The sequence below is a fragment of the Amphiura filiformis genome, chromosome 17, assembly GCF_039555335.1.
Source record: "Amphiura filiformis chromosome 17, Afil_fr2py, whole genome shotgun sequence".
Taxonomy (NCBI): Eukaryota; Metazoa; Echinodermata; class Ophiuroidea; order Amphilepidida; family Amphiuridae; genus Amphiura; species Amphiura filiformis.
The window spans coordinates 23,106,654-23,119,301 of record NC_092644.1 but is presented as its reverse complement, the minus strand read 5'-3'; the positions used below and the strand labels follow the sequence as shown (position 1 = coordinate 23,119,301).

At 38.2% G+C, this 12,648-nt stretch overlaps 1 protein-coding gene and 1 long non-coding RNA gene across 2 annotated transcripts; both read left to right on the top strand.

Annotated features, from left to right (window-relative positions):
• Positions 1-3,739: 3,739 nt before the first annotated feature.
• LOC140137070 (uncharacterized) lies at positions 3,740-7,406 on the top strand. The gene is made up of 3 exons (XM_072158727.1): positions 3,740-3,821; positions 6,392-6,652; positions 7,396-7,406. Exons 1-3 carry the CDS (start codon positions 3,740-3,742, stop codon positions 7,404-7,406), a joined length of 354 nt encoding a protein of 117 aa, XP_072014828.1.
• Positions 7,407-9,907: 2,501 nt separating this feature from the next.
• On the top strand, positions 9,908-12,611 carry LOC140138329 (uncharacterized). The gene is made up of 4 exons (XR_011856980.1): positions 9,908-10,129; positions 10,925-10,984; positions 11,300-11,461; positions 12,564-12,611. It is a non-coding gene; the product is annotated as an uncharacterized lncRNA (long non-coding RNA).
• Positions 12,612-12,648: the final 37 nt, after the last annotated feature.

The following is a 12,648-nucleotide window of genomic DNA, read 5'->3' as shown; positions in this document are numbered from 1 at the left end:
AATGCAGTTTTTAGCCCATTTCATAAAATGACAAAATGTTGGGTGTTTTTTCAGAGAAGTTCTCTATTATTATCAATGTATAGAAATGTAATTGCTGTTATTTTCTTCCACCCAGGTTAAAGTATCACTCTACAAAGATGGCGTACCTGCTAAAGAAATTATATTTGACGCCGGAGATACTGATGACCGTAGTCCAGACTTGCTTAGTTGGTTTGATGTTTCTAGAATTCAGTCATCACCGTGGACAGATCTTAGGTCATCTAGTTCTAATCTTGCATTCTTCAGTGCTCAAGGGTAACTTATAACGTTATTATCAACAAATAAAATAAAATAGTGGTTGCACTTACGGGTTGGAGGGAAGCAATAAGAGTTGCGTTTGTAGTTAATTAAGACAAATAAAGCTGACATCCAAAATGAATTGTATTTGTTCTATAAAGGTCATGCAAACGTTTGTAAAAGGTTATTATAAAACATTTTGCAAATTACTTTTGTCAACACTTAAATAATATTATGTTTAGAATGTTTTCATTAAGTTTTCAAAAATGTATTTGAATGTTATTAAAACGTTTTTATACCCTTTTTCTGTAAAACGTTTTGTGAAAAAAAAAAAAAAAGTGGAAAGTGTCATTTACACTCCATTTTTCTCAAGGTTTCGTTTTGATACATTATTGCCCTTAACTATGTTTTTGACGATATTGCTGTATGAAGTTAAGCGATATTTTCACCATTTTTTCCCCTTTTCGTTGCCTTTCTTTCTTTCGTTCTTTCATATCCCAGTGACAATCAACCATCACAAGCGGTCATAAGGTTTTTGATTCAGGAGACATCAGGAGAAGTGTGTAATAGTTTCGAAAAAGGATGGCTAGCAATGATTACCTCTACTGGACCAGATGTATGTCTTCCTGCGGATAACCCAAATGTAGAGACACCACCGTTTTTTGTCTTCAGCAGTGGTGCTAGAGCAGCGGATACAGGTATTTACAGGGGTATTTGCGATCAGATCTAATCCAATCATGCGAAAGTCGGCAATAATGAAAGCACACTAAAACTAGGTTTTTTTTAACATTTCCGACTTTGGCCTGAGTGGATCAGATCAGGTCACATTTGATTTGACTCATTTCTTGACCTTTGCACATTCATATGTTTGTGTGAGATATGTTTATTAGTTTTGAACACCATTATGGTGACTTGCTTGCTTGCTTGCTTGCTTGCTTATGTCGACCTGTCTAGTCGGACTCCGCTGATGGCTCTCAACACAACTCTGTACTGCACGCAGTTCCTAATGTCTTGTTTCTCTAGTCCAGTATCCTCGATTAGTTGCTTAATGTAGATAGATAGATAGATTTATTATTGTAGTCCTTCCGTGGTTGTCCTCTTGATCTTTTACCATGCGTAGGCTGCCACAGCAAAACTCTGGAAGCTGCCTCTGTTTCACTTCTGGCACAGTGTCCAGCAAATCTCAGCCATTTTGTTTTCAGCCTTTTGGAGATTGGGGAGAGATTGCCGTACAGCCCCTTATTGGTTGTGTGCGACTGCTAGGTAACATTGGGGATGCAGCCATATTGCAAACCATTGCCTTGATTTTCTTGGCGTTCATGCTGAGACCGACTGTTAGTGCTGCAGTCTCAACAAGATGGAGTATCTCTTCGGCATTACTGAGACTGTCGGCCAGTAGTGCTATGTCGTCAGCGAAGTCGAGGTCTGTAATGGTTTGTGGGCCTATCCTCCGACTTTTCCTTGTTTTTCGTGTGAGCCCTGGACGATCTTCATTCCCATGTAGTGCTTTCCTGAGAACATAGTCGAGGACTGTTACAAATAGAAATGGTGCAAGCGTGTCTCCCTGCAGTACTCCAGCCTGAATTATGAAGTCGTCTGTGATTCCATCTGGTATGGTAACATGGGCAACTGTGTTCTCATAGGTGTTTCCAATAGCCGCCACAAGTTTCTCTGGTACTCCATATGCTCTTAGGATGTCTAGCATTTTCCTTCGATGGATGGTGTCAAATGCTTTTTTAAAATGATTATGGTGACTATGTGCTGTTAAAAATATTTCCATAAATTGCTTCAACCCCGGGGCTTCAACACCCGGTACCAGATGGTATCAAATGCAGTTGCGCAAAGTCACATGTGTTGATTCAGCAATCAACTATAACAATTTGACCAAATACCTCGTACGTTTTTAATCTGGTGCCATTTTTCAAACTTAACTGTTTATTGATATACATCTTCTCTAGTCCCTATGTGTATTTGAGTGAATTTGTGTGTATGTGACAAAAAACTTTGGTTTGTTTTTTACCGATATCTCTAGAAATACTTCTAACAGGTAAATCTGTGAGTCAAAGTTCGACAGACAGTACTAGCGGCTTTCCTGCAGATGCCGATCTTGCAATAGATGAAAACCTGGCACAAGATCACTCCGGGCGATCATGTTCGCATACAGGTAGCCATTTATTACTGTTAAATTGGGAACACTACATACACCCAACAGTCCTGTACATAGATAATATAAAGTCGATAATATATTATCGAGTACAGCTCATGGAGGCAGCCATTAGCATACCACCCATTGTCAGATGTTTGGATGATTTTCAGCTACACACACTACTGCAAAAATTCTGAGCATTGGGCGATTCTGAGTTTCATACAATGCAAAAAACAATATTTTTATCGATAGGATTGTCTGTAAAAGAGTTTTAAATTAGTAAAAATATTTTTGGCGGTTCTTTCTGGCTTTGAATCTTACAACGAGCCATATGCTTTAGGCCAGTTGACCATATTTGGTCACTGACCATTGAATCGGGGCAGAAATGTTACATGGCAAACTTCCGGTCAAAGATGATCCACTTCCGGTTAACGTGATTTTCACTAAAAATGCTACTCCCACAAATTACATAGCACGACGAAGTCACTTGCACACATACATCAGCTATAGCCAGCGTCTAAATGTTGTACCAAATCCCGTCAAAGGTCATTAAGGTCACGCTCTTCGGTTAAAAAATAAGTACCTTCAACATTTTTATTAACCAGCAAAAACATCAAAGTGACGGTATCCTCACATATGGCTTGTTTACTACCTAGTGTATAATGTGGTATTTTTGGGTAAAAAAGGGTTGCGATTGTATGCGCTCTGTACGCGCAAATTACCTCGTTCTTTCTGTTAATCTTATAAATAGCCATCATAGCCATATACTTTAGCCAGTTTGACCATATTTGGGTGGGCTCACAAATGTCACATAACCAACTTTGGGTCAAAGATTATCAGTCACTATTATTACATAACACAATGACGTCACTTGCACACATGCATCGGCCTTAGCAAGTGTCTAAAAGTTGTTCCCAGAATTGGTGTCATGTGTTATATAGGGGTCACTTCCGGTCAAAAACCAAATCGGTTCAACATTTTGTATTAGCCAGAAAAAAGTAACCCAGACTCCCTATTGAAATGAGATAATAATCATTCTACAACTGGTCTTAAAATGATACAATCTTCAAGAAGAAGAAGTTCGGCTGAAGTTAAATAATGAAAAATATTATTAGTGCATAAAAAACATCGTCATCAAAAAATAATATTAACATTAATAATCACATTTTAAGCATATTCGTTTTCGTTGCAGTCCAATGTCATACCCACATCACGAACAATTATGGACAAGGGAGGGTGCAAAACACAAATTTCCAATATCCTTGGCCACAACTTCCTGCTGGTATCACAAGATTCACCGTGTTTATCCAAGGAAACATGGATGCTTACATCACTTTGTCACCGAGTAATGATGGAATTACTGATGATGCACCCGCCGATGTCGGCATTCCCAAGATTGGTAGGTCGAGGCAAAGGTTTGTTTTTAGGTATGAATGATCAATGTTGACACAATTGCAAATAATACCTTAGTTACTTTTTGTGACTTTGCGTCTGGAACCATCAGACTTCATCATGCAACTGACCTGCTGTACAGAACATGTTATAGAAAGGTAAGAAGTAAAACAGTTTTATACTTGTCTACAGTATAAGCATGATATTAAGGGAGGTGTAATGAGCGTGAACCTGGTTTGGATGCAGAGGGAGTGTGCCTGTAACAGACACAGCCACCAGAAAAGGACCAGCTCAGATCGCGCGCCAAATAAGTTTGCAGTCCAGAAATTTCATTTTTTCTCAGCCTTGCAAAAAATAGGCAGAGGTGGGAATCGAACCCGGGACCTCGGTGTTGTAAAACCTACTGCGTTACCACTGAGCCAACTGACAATCAGCTATGAGAAGTTTGACAGTAATCCTTGATATTGCTGAATAGAATAAATCAATACTGATAGGTCTATTTATCTAATGTACGATGTTATTCAAATTGGCCTATACACTAGGAATATAATGTGAAATGACTATCAATCGATCATTCAATCAAGTTGTCAAGTTATCAACAATCAATAATAAACCGACGTAGGCCTATCATGGAATATTACTAACTAGGCCTACTAACTAATATACCAAATAAATAAAATAAATAAATAAGTCAGTAAATAAATAAATAGGCATAGGCCTAAATAAATAAATAAATACATAATGCAGAATGCAGTTAGTATTTTAGTTGCAAAATTCCAAACATTCTATTCACACATTCTATTAAATTTTCTGCTATACACGCAAAGGACCTGTGCCTTTAATATGTCCGCGCCTAATCAATAATGAGTCTTTCACCATGCTCACACACCATGTTAAACTATTGTATCCCTGCAAGTATTATCTACTGACCAATTCCTAACACCTCAATGAAATGGATGCTATAACGTACCCAATCAAGCGAACATATCAAGGTCATATCAGGGCGTTATACAAAGAATGGTCAAAGGTCAACGTTTCCAAAGAAGTATAGTAATAGATGTAGACACAAGCTTTCGTGCGGGAAACATAAACACATAGTCGTCAGTCGTGTGGTTTTTATGAGATTTGATACGGCGCTGAAGTCTATTGGCTGTCCCAAAATCAGTACCAGACCCGGTTTCCAGACGGCAATGTGTGTGTTGTTACAAGGAATGCAAACTCATTTTATCAATGAGTGAACCACATAGAGGAATACGACATCTATCGTGAGCCAATCTGCATTCTGTTGCCTGCAAAAGCCGACGACGATCAGGTAAAATTTCTAAAAGCAGCGTGACTAGATATTTGCGTTAATTTCATGATACGTGTAAAACGCATTGAAAACGCCAAATTGCAGTCATAAAATATATAATATTAGTAAATCACCCAATCGAATGTTAACGTAGGTATGTGGAAAAGAACTGCAATAACAATAACAAACTATGTGCCCAAAAAGTTGTCTTTGGCATGTCGCTTTTTTGAAATATGACCAAAAATATCAAATTTTGGAAAAACGCCCCAAAATTTAAAACAAACACGAACCTTCCAAAATAAATATATATTAGCACTCGGCGGCCCAGTCACTACCTGCCGCTGTGATTTGGGGTAATTCATTGCTTTCCCTCTCCAGATACCGGAACTTCAAGGTCGCTCATACCCCAGCCCTTAACAGTATTAGATTTATTTTTAACATTCTGCTAACAACTTCTGGTGTGTATAAATGTTATTCTTTCTTTCAAATGAACAATGCTGGTTCCAACCAGAAATGAGGTATGGGTCTCATGGGTACGTGGCAACTAGCTATGTTAGACATTACCAAGCCCGTAAGGGGGGTGCACTTGACTTTCGAAGTGGCGGGGATATGCGGACACCAGTTACAAACTAGGGACCTTTCGGAGACACCAAAGAATGGGTCATTCATTGAGAAGGCCCAAGAAAGGGGGTCTCTCCGTGAGACCGGGGAAATGTTGCCCAACATGGGGGTTTTCCGTGAGTCTGGAAAAAATTGGTTCAAAATGTTAAAATATTTGATACATTTTTGATACAAAATTTTCAAAAAGTTACCCAAATTTGATTTGGTCACGAGCGATTATCAGAAAGTTGTCCAAAAAAGCTTGAAAAGAGGGGTTTATTTTTGGTGACGGGAAAACAAAAAAGGGGGTCATTGTGCGAGAGGGAGTTATTAAATGGGGGTCAAAGTGGCCACATATCCCCGTCACTTATGTTTTGTGAATGCCCCCTTCGGGACCAGGCCCCGATTGCAAAGAGTTACCAGCCTTGAAATTTGGATTACAAACACTAATTATGCTCAACTGAAATTGATACCTGGCAGACAGATGCATAGTTACTTTTGAAATTTTACAAGCCCCCAAAAAAGAAAAGTAATACCCGCCGATGATCGGTTTTAAGATACAGTCTAATCTCGTATGAGTTTTGAGTATTTTGGAATACTGATTAACCCCGTCCCATGAACTATCGATCGTTACACATGCAACTTATTCCTTCCGTAATTCCTTCTTTTAATATTCTTATCAATAGCAATTGGTGGATGGTCAAATCAGGAATCTGGATTCCTATGCAACTCGAACGATGACTGGGAACGATTTCCTTCACCCAACATTCTTAGTTCAATCGAGGAAAGGGAATTTTTTGTGCAATTTGTAGACGGCTCTTTGGAAGTAGGAAAAGTTGGGGAAGCGCCGTTTATGACTGTAAGTTACAGTTGTGCCGTGGATGTCAAGTATATTGGCATAGCATCTGGTCATGGCGGCGACGTTCAATGGAGATATTGTGAATATGGTAAGAATTTTTGTCTTGCACACATCCACCCACTTACACCCCACATACACCAATCCCACCCTCATGTGATTGAAATGATTTACTTACTACAAAATGTGCTTTGGTTACTCATAGCTGCCAGGTTTTGGATTCCCGAATTTTGTGCTTTTTGAACTTTTTGAGTTTTGAGCTCGGATAGCGACGCTTTCATAAATCAATACACAATATACACAATACATAAATCGATTTTGATTTAGGCCACGTGCTCTGCTCAGGACATCGCATCGGTTGCGAGGTATGGAGCCTATTCAGCCTACCATTTTCTTGTAAAACGGTCTGAATTTTTGCAAAATTATAGGAAAAGTCCACGTAGGTCCCCAAAGTTTCTTTCGGAGATTAAAAAAATTATATTCCCATAAAGACGAAACAGTAATCTTTACTCGGGACCTACGTAAAATTTACATAAAATTTTAATCATCAATTCAGTGTTAATTTTGACTAAATGAAGAAAATATTTTGGCGTAAATAAAATTGAAACAAAATTCTCTGCCTCCTAAACCACATAAATTTTAGAACGATTGGGTATCACGAATCGTTATATATGATGTGCAGTTAATATTCATATATTCTTTTATACATAGGATGCTTCAGTTTTAACACAAAAATATTTCATTGAAAACCCTCGCACTCGGCGATTTCAAAAAGGTAACCACGCTTCCCTAGAATGTGCAATAAATTAGCATTACAATTTTTTCTTATTTTAGCAGCATTCTAGACTTGGCGTATGGCGAGTACTGCTGTAGTAAGGCAGTTACCAAGAAGGGTGACACTAAATTCACGGTTATTCTAATAGCAACGCAAAACCTATGAAAAATTCAGCTGGTTTACTAGCTAGAAAGTGAGGCCAGTTATCGATCCGTTATGAATAATTCATGTTCGACCCCTTGGATCATGTTAATTGATATTGTCAAATAACAACGTTGTTAGTTTTGCGAACTTTGCCTGTTCAATGAGAGTATAGCGCGCCCCCAATACATCTGGGCACAAACCAGACGAAAACGATCCAGTTTAATGGTATGGCGGACGGGTATTCCCATCAGGCACCAGTGATATGTTTTTTCAAAGAAAGTCTACTAATTTGATATGAAATGACATTTTGCAATAGCAAAGTCAAAATTAGGACTTGCTGTCAATAATATGAAGGAAATATGTGACAGAGGCAAGGTGTGAAATACAAGTAGTATTTGAAGTTATAATAACCTTTGATACCCGACCTGACCTTCCATCATGGCGCCTTATTCGTCTTATGTATTTCTATTATGCTCTCAAGTAAAATAAAATATCAATCTACACTAAGCAGACAGAATGTTACTTGGCTCCCAGCATGAATTATTGATTTTATACGGAGGTAAAGAAATGCACAGTGTATGTGCAAACCGTGCAACAATACTCCAAATATATACGGTAAATCTGAATAGTGGTCACATGTTGACATATCATGTGTTCGGGAAATCACGTGGCAACATTTTAAGATTTCAGGCTTGTTTACTAGTTAATTGCCATTTGTACTCTTTATTATTTATCTTTGTTGAAGGGGCATTTCGTGATCCACAGCCTCATCCCCCCACTTTTCCCAAAAAAAGTTGAAGATTTTTACACCGCTGGATACCTCTGGCTACATAATGTTTATGTACCAAATATTTCTTGCAGATTAATTCGTTTAGCAAAAATATCGCCAAATTTGAATTTCGTTCTGGTGCACCAGAACGAAATTACAACACATTGTCTATGGAGCAGTGTAATACACATAATCATGCATAACTCGCAAACGCAAAATCGGAATCAACTGAAATTTTGGAAATAAGCTTTTGCGCGGATATCTACTGAAAAATGTCATAAAAAGAGGATGCTAGAATCCTCCTTTAATTAACATATATTTTAAATGCTGATAAATCGTGGTTGGCTGCCCATAATATCTGTAAAATTCAATGTTTTATGAATATAATTCTACCACGCAGAGGGGGTCACGCAGAAGAATTTCACATCACCTGACTTAGCTAGATTTCGAAGCTCTGCTCTTCAAATTCATGTAAATTTCAAAGTTTATACACTTAATATATTTAATATGATACTAATTTTTTGTTATAACCAACTGGTACACGAAATATACTAGCTTATTACCTATACAGATAGGTGAATATCAGCCTTCACTCAGCAATTTGACATGCCCGGCATATGCAGCCATTCTCCGTCTGGATAACAAAAAGGAATGTCGCCCTCAATACGTCTGGGCACAAATTTAAATAACAATACGCTATTTACATATCAATGCGGCATCATGCTAATTAAAGCTGCCCCATCCAGGAGTTCATCTATGCAGTTACGCCACTTGCACATATGTATTGTTATTAGCCAGTGTCTATAAATCATACACAGATTTAGGTCGAAGGTCATTGATGGGTCGTTTCCGGTAAGAATCCAAATACATGCACACATTTTTATTAGCCAGGAAAAACATAGCAAAGTGACGGTATGTTAACACAGTAATTGTTGTTATCCGGTGTATATAGACCACTTAACATCGTTGTTTATCAACAAAGGCGAGGAACTGATCTATCGATATGTTTGAAGGAACCGCTACACTGTTCAATGGCTTTCTTGTGCTATATGAAATGTGGTGGGCGCAAAGAACAATGGAAAATGGAAAACATACAAGAGTGACGTAAAATACTATTGACTTTATTACAATAATACGAGTGTTTGGATTTACCTTATACAGGCCCTTGGTGGAAACTCGATCTGGGAACAAGTATGTGCATCAACAAGGTTATCCTCTATAACAGAAATGACATACGTAAGTAGGGCTCCAGTCGTTAAGCTGGCTATCAATTTCTTTGGAGGGGGGGATATTCCAAATTTCCGATCATTTGGTATTTTTGGAATAAATATTTGGCAAAAAAGGTACAAAGCAGTATTGACAAAGATGCCTTCTTCTGTACCTTTGAAGAATACGTCCAATTTTGACTTTAATACACGACTAGCAACTTTTGGCTTGACCTATTGCAGACTATGTTTGGACATCTATTCTACTTTCAAGGGTACAAAAAACTGAATTTGGATGATATAAATGATCAAATCACTGAATGAGCCTTTAAACACGCGTTTTAAAGCCCGAATATTCAAGGATTGTGCTGTTTGCTAATTATGATTTTAAATGAATTGTGATGCATGTTAGCTTATCCAGTACTTCTTATCGTTTAAATTTAGCATCACAAGATCGTATAGTCAATGCAGAAGTACGTGTGGGGGATAACGACGATGTTACCAACCCGGAATGTACCGGTTCACCAATTACCCAGGCTACTTACGACGCTTCCACTGATCAGGTGTTTGAAATCACATGCAACCGGAATGGACGATACATAACAGTTAGTCTTCCTTCAGATATTAGCAATGTTCTCAACTTTTGTGAACTCAGGGCATTTAGTTGTTCATCAGGTAGGTACTAGTCTATAGGGGTACTGATTTATATATATCCATGATCCAAGTGCTCGACTGCGCTCGTTCAAAACCCGCAAACACAACTTCATATATCCACATACCGTAAAAACTCGATAGTTAGCATATGTGCTTACTATTGAGCGCTTTTAAAATACGCAAACATGAAGAGAGCCATCCATAAAAGTGTAAAGGGTTTTGAGCAAATCATCGATACACATAGTTATATACGAACAAGTAAACCTGCAAATGTGTGTCTCAACCCCATTAGCTCAGTTGGTAAAGCACCCGACTTTGGTACAATTTCATGTTTTTAAAAGCGCTCGATAGTAAGCACATATGCTAACTATCGAGTTTTTACGGTAGTCTGAATTTACACGCATGTGAGTTGGGACTTTATTGACGCGCGCAGTAACAAAAGCCGAATAATTTCCGTCCTATATATAAGCCAAACAAACATTTAGTGTAGTAACTAAGGTATGACGTATTCACTACGACGGCAAATAGATGACAATAGACGAGATGCCCTTCATGATTCTGTCCCAGCCGTGAGAATTTGCCCGGTCGAACTCCTGCACCGTAATTTTGACCTACTTTTTGCCCAATTTCCTTATTGGGCGGAACCCATCTCCAGAAGAGGTCATCAACAAACTTTGCTTTGTCAGCCCCCGCCCATGATGTTGAAAATTTATCGGAGACACTGGTATAAATACAGCTGTTGTCAAAATAACAGATCATCTTTATGAACAACATAAATTTAAGTGGTTGACACTAGAGCCTACTTGTATTTTGCAGGACAGCTTGACTATGCCGATGTGTTTGCAATATCGATAAAGCTAAACCCAACTGCACAATGTAAGTACACAAACACAAACACAAACTTTTGAGTTTAGGTGTGTAGTATGTTGATATTGTCATGTGGGACGAATGCGAAGCGCTATGAAAATGACAACGATACGTCCAGTTCGTATCAAAGTTTACATTGATTAAATTTAAATTGATCGTTAAGATATTGATCAACAATATACACACAATAAACACATAAAACAAGAATATAATGTCGGACTTCAGTTAATTTCGGGTACATCAATTTATATCAGCCCAGATTTGGATATCCCGGTTGACCCGGGTCGGGTGCATCTTAAATTTTTTTTTTTTATATATACACAGCACCTTTGTCATTGACGTGTGATACATCCCCATGTGTGGTAGACGAAACAGCTGGCTGCGTCGGTATTCACATTAACTTAGTCTTGGGAACACCGATTACAACTGATGTTGAGCGTCGGAAGAGGGATCTTAGCAACTTTCAATTCGCTGCAAACAACGCAAGTCAGTAGGACGTGCTTTTAATTCGTGAATTCTGGCGATTCACAATACGATGTGCCATCAGCGGTTGCCCTTGTCCAATTTTTGACCTTCAGGGTCGACATCGCCGTTCTAGCCACTATTTGATTTTAACGCGAGTGTGACAATAGTTGAGAACATCTCCACGAAGGATTCAGTGTGATTGACAGAAGAAATAGATAATAATTGTAAATTACTGTTTTACTGCGCATTCGTGTGTAACGTCGTTATATTGACATTTAAATACATAATGACATTATGTTCCTGTGTTGTGTTCGCATTACGCGGGGTTTGGATGTCGACATTTTCCAATTCTCGCTATTCGCAATAAGGGCGCCGCCAGCGGTTTGCGATGTAATCGTGATGTATCATGGGAAAATCGTGATGTATCATGGGAAAAGGTCGACATCCAAGTCCGCGCAATACGAATATTACCATGCTATTACATAGGAACACGTGACAATATTTTTAGTTTGTCAATATAACGGTATTACACGCAAATCGATAGAGAAAAATTAATTGTGCACATTTCAAATTACATTATTAAGTATTATTGAGTATCGATTCGCGTGTAACACCTTTATTTTGACAAACTAAAAAATATTGTCACGTGTTCCTATGTAATAGCATGGTAATATTCGTATTGCGCGGACTTGATGTCGACCTTTTCCCATGATACATCACGATTACATCGCAAAATCCGCTGGCGGCGCCCTTATTGCGAATAGCGAGAATTATGCACTGCACTGCCTATTTTGACCTCTCTCCCAGCAAACGCTGGAGGCGTATTGTGAATCGATCGAATTTGTATCTTTCGAGTTTCTTCCTTTTTTTTAATTCCAGAACTTGATAGATAATATTAAATTTGTAGCAATCGTAAATTTGAAACTGTCAGTTCTGGGTGCTATAATGATGAATAAAAATATTAAGTTTTCTGAATGACGTATGTTTATAGACCAATTGCTAAAATCATAATTTAAAATACAGGTACGGCATAAACAGATAGACACACATTTCCTTCTGTTATTAAGATCCATGATATTGAGTTTACTATGTCTATAACTGTTTACTTTCCCCTATATGTTAGCTGGACACCGACGACATAGGCGAGCTTCTGATGTTCTAGTAAGTGCAGGTACGTTATACAATCCACTTGTAGCTGTTGAATAGTA